A 6,806-nucleotide genomic window follows, 5' to 3' on the forward strand; every position below is an offset into this window, starting at 1 on the left:
GGTGGAGGAGACCCCGGAGGGGGTGGCGGGGGGGTCCCGGGAGGCCGCGGGAAGCAGGACATCGGGGACATTCTGCAGCAGATAATGACCATCACGGACCAGAGCCTGGACGAGGCCCAGGCCAAGTGAGTGCCCCCGCCCCCCACCCCACAGACCGGCAGAAGCCCATTCACGAGCTCGGTCTCCGAACCCCCCAACTCCAGGATCCCACAGCTCTCTCCTCCTTGCTCCCGGAACCCCCAGATAAGTGACTCCTCAAACCCTTCTTCACCCCCAGGCCCTGAAACCTTAAGGAGGGGAACCCCAGGTGGTCTCACCCCCTCTCCTAACCTCTCACTGGCCCCCCAGCCCCCTGACCCACCCTTCCCTCTCCAGAGCCCCCTCTGGCTCCTCCCCTGACGCTCCACTCAGCCCACCCTCCCCTGCAGACCTGGGGGCCTCCACACCCCTCCCCAGAGTTCCTGCCTCTCCTCTGGGCCAGGGCCCAGCCTCCCTGTGTCCTCACCCCCCTCCACCCCTGCTCAGCCCAGGACCCTCCACACACATCTCTGCCGATCCCTCCACTTTAGCTCGGCACCCCTAACCCCTCTCTGGCACCTCAAACTCTGACTCTTCTCCCCAGTCTCCATCTCTTTTTCTGAAATCGACCTAGTCACCTTCATATCTGCAGTCACCCCCAAACTCCCCCTCTGCACCCTTCTAGACCGTCTCCCACAGCCCCCAGCTGCCCACGGGGCCTTCAGCCTGCTGCCCCCACCTTCCCTGGGTGGCGGGTGCCAAGCAGCTTCCCCACGTCCCCATTTTGGGAGCTGATCTCGCCCCAAGAACCCCACCCCATCCACCCCCAGCCCCTTTCTACCCGCCTTCTTGTTCCCAGGCTCCCTCTCACCTCATGGTCCCCCTGCACGTTCCTGTAGCTAAACTTTTCTCTCTTGTTCCTCCAAGGAAACACGCCCTGAACTGCCACCGGATGAAGCCAGCGCTCTTTAGCGTCCTGTGTGAGATCAAGGAGAAGACCGGTACGCAGGGAACCGTTCCCCAGACGCTCAGGCCAAGAGTTAGACAGCGTGGAGCCCTGCGGAGAGTGGGGGTCAGAGAGGTGTCCAGGGGGTACTGGGGAGGGAACCAAAGAAACTCGGGTCTCAGGAGGGCAGAGGACTGGGTGTGGGGGTCCCCGGGTCCCTAAGTCCACTCGCCCGCGCTAGGCCTCAGCATCCGAAGCTCCCAGGAGGAGGAGCCCGTGGACCCCCAGCTTATGCGCTTGGACAACATGCTTCTGGCAGAAGGTGTGGCTGGGCCTGAAAAAGGGGGGGGCTCAGCGGCAGCAGCTGCAGCCGCAGCAGCTTCCGGGGGCGGCGTGTCCCCTGACAACTCCATTGAACACTCGGACTATCGCAGCAAGCTGGCCCAGATCCGCCACATCTACCACTCGGAGCTGGAGAAGTATGAGCAGGTGAGGCGAGGAGGCTGGAGTGGGTGGCGGGGCTTCCTCAGGGGGGACCCCAAGGCCAAAGGGCTCCTCACAGCCCACCGGCCCCCCTGCAGGCATGCAACGAGTTCACGACCCACGTCATGAACCTGCTGAGGGAGCAGAGCCGCACGCGGCCCGTGGCACCCAAGGAGATGGAGCGCATGGTGAGCATCATCCACCGGAAGTTCAGCGCCATCCAGATGCAGCTCAAGCAGAGCACCTGCGAGGCCGTCATGATCCTGCGCTCCCGGTTCCTGGACGCCAGGTGGGGCCCAGGGGCCCAGGCTGCCCGCCCCGGCTCCAAGCCCCAGGCTGCCCCCAGGGCCCCCGGGAGCCTGCAGCATAGAGACCCTGCCGGCCCGGCAGTCCTCACCGCCCTTCTCCCTCCTCTGTAGACGGAAACGCCGCAACTTCAGCAAACAGGCCACCGAGGTCCTAAATGAGTATTTCTATTCCCACCTGAGTAACCCGTATCCCAGTGAGGAGGCCAAGGAGGAGCTCGCCAAGAAGTGTGGCATCACCGTCTCTCAGGTACCCGGAGGCGTTTCCGCAGGAAGCGCCGGCCCTGTGGACTGAGGGTCATACGGAGGGAAAGGTCTCCAGCTGACCCTCCTTTCTGCCCAACACCCCCCAGGTCTCCAACTGGTTTGGCAACAAGCGGATTCGCTATAAGAAAAACATCGGGAAGTTTCAAGAGGAGGCAAACATCTATGCCGTCAAGACCGCCGTGTCTGTCACCCAGGGGGGCCACAGCCGCACCAGCTCCCCGACACCCCCTTCCTCCGCAGGTGGAGCCCTCGGCCAGCCTGGCTGGCTGCTTTGCACACTTCCTGCTTTTGTTCCCACTTCCTATCTAGGCAGGATCATAGGGTGGGGGCTTCTGGGGGTAACAGAGACCAAGCTGAGATGGGGTGGGGATGTCGGACACAGGCCACTCCAGCCGAGTTACGTCTTGCCTCTCGTCCAGCCAGTGGCCGGAAGGCTGGGAGCTGGCCCTTGATGCTGGTGTTGCCGTGTGGAGTGTGTGCGCAGCGGCACCCCCCACAGGGCTAGTTCCCAGGGCTTTTGGGAAACGGTGGTGTGTCTGTCTGCCACACAGACTTTTCGTCCCTAATTCCTTCTCTGCTCCCCCAAGGCTCTGGCGGCTCTTTCAACCTCTCAGGATCCGGAGACATGTTTCTGGGGATGCCCGGGCTCAACGGAGACTCGTACCCTGCCTCCCAGGTCAGATGCCCCTCTCCGAGCAGGTTCCACACACTCGGTTCCCCCCTTCAGCACGCCAGTGGTTCCTTCTGAGGCGTCTCACTGTCTGTCATGCCTGCCTTTGTGCCGTAGGTGGAGTCACTCCGACACTCGATGGGCCCCGGGGGCTACGGAGATAGTCTCGGGGGAGGCCAGATGTACAGCCCCCGGGAAATGAGGGTGAGCGGACCCCTGCAGCCCCCCCACCTCCCCAGCACCAGTGCCTTCCCGGCAGCACCGCCCCCACTAGGTTCAGAGCCTCACCCCAACTATCTTCTTTCCAGGCGAACGGCGGCTGGCAGGAGGCTGTGACCCCGTCCTCAGTGACGTCCCCAACAGAGGGGCCAGGGAGCGTTCATTCCGACACTTCCAACTGATCTCACCCCTCAGGCCACAGGGTGGGGGCTCAGAGGTGACTCTTGACAGAGGACAAAGGCATCCAGAGGACAAGCCCCAGACACAGGAGAAGCACAAGATGGAGAAGGGCAAATGGGGTCGCCCTACCCCAGCCGACTCAGTGCTGGGGTTGCTGACTACATGGCAAGGAGAAGGGGGTCCCCTAAGGGGAAGGTGGGGTCTGTCTCCCCTTTTTTCCCTTCTTTTCAAGCTTTTTCTCTCCCCATTTCTTACACAGAAACACACCCAGAATCCTATCTTTCAGATCCTCTCTCTCTCATAGACACATACACGACTATTCTGTTTCTCTCTCTCATGGACACATACACAACTATTCTGTTTCTCTCCCTCTCTCTTTCTCTCTCTCTCTCTCTCTCTCTCTCTTCACCCATTCTCCCTCCCCCACCCCTTATCTGCTCTGGGATCTGTGGAGACGCCAGCCTTGCCCTACCTACCAGAGATGCCAAAAATGGGGACACAACTTCTGGACAGATGACCTGGCCACGCCCCAGGCCTCCACCCCTCCCCCTCCAGGCGGCTTTATTACCTCATATGCAGCTCATCTTAAACCAATAGAATTGCTCGGTGAACGAGAGTGTCTGACTCAGATATCTACCTCGGAGGGAGTTTCTGCTACTTTAGGGAATTGGGAATTGTTAACTGGGTTTGGGGTTTGAACCTTCTTTTTTAGGGAAGAAAAAATCCCTGGGATCCATCTGTATTTTGGGGGTGTTTTGTTGTTGGTTCTTCATTTTTAATTGAGTTTGGGGAAGTAGATGTTTTTATATGTTGATTTCTTTTTATCTTAATTACTGGCTTTCCCATATTAGGGGTGATAGTGAAAGGGGTCATGATAAGACAAAGGGGAGCCAGCAGAACCGGTGCAGAGGCCCGGCTGGCTCCTGTCCACAGAAGTACATTAGCAGGGCGCCACGCCCGCCCCCCAGATCACTTAGGTCCCCTCCTCTGCTTTAAAACCCCAGGAGTTCTCAGCTGCTGAGGCAGCTCCTGCTGCCCGTGGTGGGGAGGCAGCTGGGCGCTTGCTTGGTGGCCTGTTCTCCCTCCTCTCTCACCCCTTGGGCAGGGCTGGGCACAGTCACTTGGAGGCAGTGCCACCTTCCCCTGTGACATGTCTTTTTTTTTTTTAACTCTGCAGGTTGGAGGGGAGAAGGGGGAAGGGTTATTGTGAAATAAGAATGGGTTGGGGTGCTTGTGTGTCTGTATCTCCCTCAGTTTCCCCAGAAATGAGGTATCTTTGTTCTCAGTCCAAAATCATGAGGGTAGGGAGAGGACAGAGGGAAGTCAAGTCACTGCTGCCCCATCCTTGGCCCTGAACCCCTCCAGCATCGCCAGGATTTCACAGACTGTCACCGTGGGAAGCCCTCCCGGCAAAGACCCAGCAGGACTGTGGGCAGGCTGGGACTGATGGGCGGGGGCGGGAGGCACGGGCACGGGTTTGGGCAGTTCTCTCCTCACTTGTAAACTTATAGTTTCACAGGAAAAAAAAAAAGCAGTTTTAAATAAAGAAATTTTTCCCCTGGGTTTAGTTGAGAATTATTTTCAAAAACAAGAATCCCCAGGAAGAAAATACTTTTCTCTTCATAAAAGCCCAAAAGGATTTTCCCTGAGTCTACCAGCCTTGCCCTCACCACCCAGGCCCCATGTTCCAGCCGGGCCTCTGCCATGGGAGACAGCCTGGCCTGAACCCTTTGGCCTGGCAGCCTTGTGTCCGAAGATGGGCTCCAGTGGCCCACCAGGTAGCCCTCGGCAGACTGATGGTCAGGTTGGGGGTCCCGAGGGCCTGAGAGGCCCTAGAAGATGCACTCCCCACCCCCACAAGTGTGGCAGTGCCAGGGGTGGGGTGATCACTGTTTCTAGTATCTGAAGGACTCTTATCCGAGAGTCATGAATTCCTAGCATTCCCTGTGCCAGGACAGGACCGGGAGATGGGGGCAGGGGAGAGGGTACAAGCCCCACCTAGGGCAGTGGCCACAGCAGCAAGAGGCAGACAGCCAGGAGCCTGGACAGGAGGCAGGATGGCGGCAGGGGCAACGGCTGGAGCCTGGGTGCTGGTCCTCGGTCTGTGGGGTGAGCCACTGCCCCCACCTGTGGAAGGCACTCGGCCCCTCCCAGGTCTTCCCTGGACCCTCACGCTCGTCCAGTTCCCTTGCCCACCCTGTGCCAGTCTCACCAGCCCGCCTCCCTCCAGCCCCTCCACCTTGCTGCCCTCTCCCAGGGACAGTGGCAGGCTGTCAGAACGTCACAGCCCCGATCGGGAAGCCGCTGGTGCTCAACTGTAAGGGTGCTCCCAGGAAACCACCCCAGCAGCTGGAATGGAAACTGGTAAGTGGGGCTCCAGGCACAGCCTCCCCAGCTCCAGCCTCAGGATCCTTTCCCACAGGGCGTGCGTGACTCGGGCCTCTCCTCTGTCCCCAGCACACAGGCAGGACAGAAGCCTGGAAGGTCCTGTCTCCCCAGGGGAGCCCCTGGGATAGCGTGGCTCGAGTCCTCCCCAATGGCTCCCTCCTCCTGCCGGCTGTGGGGATCCCGGATGAGGGGACTTTCCGGTGCCGGGCCATGAGCCGGAAAGGAAAGGAGATCAAGTCCAACTACCAAGTCCGAGTCTACCGTAAGGGCTCCAGGGCCTCCCCCAAGGCCCACCCCTCGTTTAAGGAAGAGCCTTCACCCCCAGCCCACGACTCCTTGGCTGGCCCTGGTGGTGGGAGAGTCTTCAAAGCCCCAGCTTTTGATTGGAGTTTTCCCTCCTCAGAGATCCCTGGGAAGCCAGAAATTGTCGATCCCGCCTCGGAACTCAAGGCTGGTGTCCCCAATAAGGTAGAGGAAGAAAGGGGAGCAGAGAGGTCCTGAGGACGGACGGGTAGCCGGGGACGTGTGCGTGGCGTCTCTTACTTTCAAAGCTGATGAGGTCACTCTTTCCCCAGGTGGGGACATGTGTGTCTGAGGGGGGCTACCCTGCAGGGACTCTTAGCTGGCACTTAGACGGGAAGCCCCTGATACCTGATGGCAAAGGTGAGTCCCAAGCTTCCCCTCCCAGCTGCCTTTTCCTGATCCCTCCCCACACGCCCTGGGACACCTGCCTCTCCCTCCACCTTAGGTGTGTCTGTGAAGGAAGAGACCAGGAGACACCCTGAGACAGGGCTTTTCACACTCCAGTCAGAGCTGACGGTGACCCCAGCGCAGGGGGGAGCGCCCCACCCCTCCTTCTCCTGTAGCTTCAGCCCCGGCCGTCCCCGGCGCAGAGCCCTGCACACAGCCCCCATCCAGCTCAGCGTCCAGGGCGAGCCCAGAGGTGGGTGAGTACCTTCTGACAGTATGGCCACTGGGCTGCACAGCGGAGTAACTCTCAGCCTCATGCCTCCCCAGCCCCGGAGCCTGTGCCTCCAGAGGTCCGACTGGTGGTGGAGCCGGAAGGCGGAGCAGTGGCTCCTGGTGGTACTGTGACCCTGACCTGTGAAGCCTCCTCCCAGCCCCCTCCTCAAATCCACTGGGTCAAGGACGTGAGTGACCTGGGGAGGGGCTGGGAGGCAGAGATGTAACTGGCAACCGGGAGGGCAGGGAGCGCGTGCAGAGGCCGGCAAGGAGCTGGGGAAGAAGACAGGGTATCTGAGGATGTGGACCAAGATAGGCTAGGAGATGTATGGACTTGGGTTGTAATAGCCTCCTGTCCCCCTCCCCC

At 60.2% G+C, this 6,806-nt stretch overlaps 3 protein-coding genes across 4 annotated transcripts in view; all 3 read left to right on the forward strand.

The window, feature by feature from the left end:
* Window positions 1-289, forward strand: part of NOTCH4 (notch 4) — a 29,728-nt gene extending 29,439 nt beyond the window's left edge. The window contains exon 32 of the mRNA XM_014534506.1: window positions 154-289. The gene's annotated coding sequence lies outside the window, so the exon portion shown is untranslated. The remainder of the gene's footprint in view (window positions 1-153) is intronic.
* PBX2 (pre-B-cell leukemia homeobox 2) lies at window positions 7-4,650 on the forward strand. Its single transcript, XM_005859840.2, has 9 exons — window positions 7-125; window positions 946-1,019; window positions 1,206-1,453; window positions 1,546-1,736; window positions 1,867-2,002; window positions 2,106-2,259; window positions 2,607-2,695; window positions 2,807-2,893; window positions 2,998-4,650. Exons 1-9 carry the CDS (start codon window positions 85-87, stop codon window positions 3,088-3,090), a joined length of 1,113 nt encoding a protein of 370 aa, XP_005859902.1. The 5' UTR covers window positions 7-84; the 3' UTR covers window positions 3,091-4,650.
* An 89-nt stretch (window positions 4,651-4,739) lies between these two features.
* AGER (advanced glycosylation end product-specific receptor) overlaps window positions 4,740-6,806 on the forward strand; it is a 3,803-nt gene continuing 1,736 nt past the window's right edge. The window contains exons 1-7 of one of the 2 annotated variants that reach the window (XM_014534460.1): window positions 4,740-5,197; window positions 5,346-5,452; window positions 5,546-5,738; window positions 5,880-5,944; window positions 6,052-6,139; window positions 6,225-6,419; window positions 6,494-6,638. In XM_014534460.1, coding sequence (XP_014389946.1) covers window positions 5,056-5,197; window positions 5,346-5,452; window positions 5,546-5,738; window positions 5,880-5,944; window positions 6,052-6,139; window positions 6,225-6,419; window positions 6,494-6,638 — 935 coding nt within the window. In that variant the 5' untranslated portion in view covers window positions 4,740-5,055. The remainder of the gene's footprint in view (window positions 5,198-5,345; window positions 5,453-5,545; window positions 5,739-5,879; window positions 5,945-6,051; window positions 6,140-6,224; window positions 6,420-6,493; window positions 6,639-6,806) is intronic. The other variant, XM_014534461.1, reaches the window with a different exon arrangement.

This window comes from Myotis brandtii, unplaced genomic scaffold, assembly GCF_000412655.1.
Source record: "Myotis brandtii unplaced genomic scaffold, ASM41265v1 scaffold130, whole genome shotgun sequence".
Taxonomy (NCBI): Eukaryota; Metazoa; Chordata; class Mammalia; order Chiroptera; family Vespertilionidae; genus Myotis; species Myotis brandtii.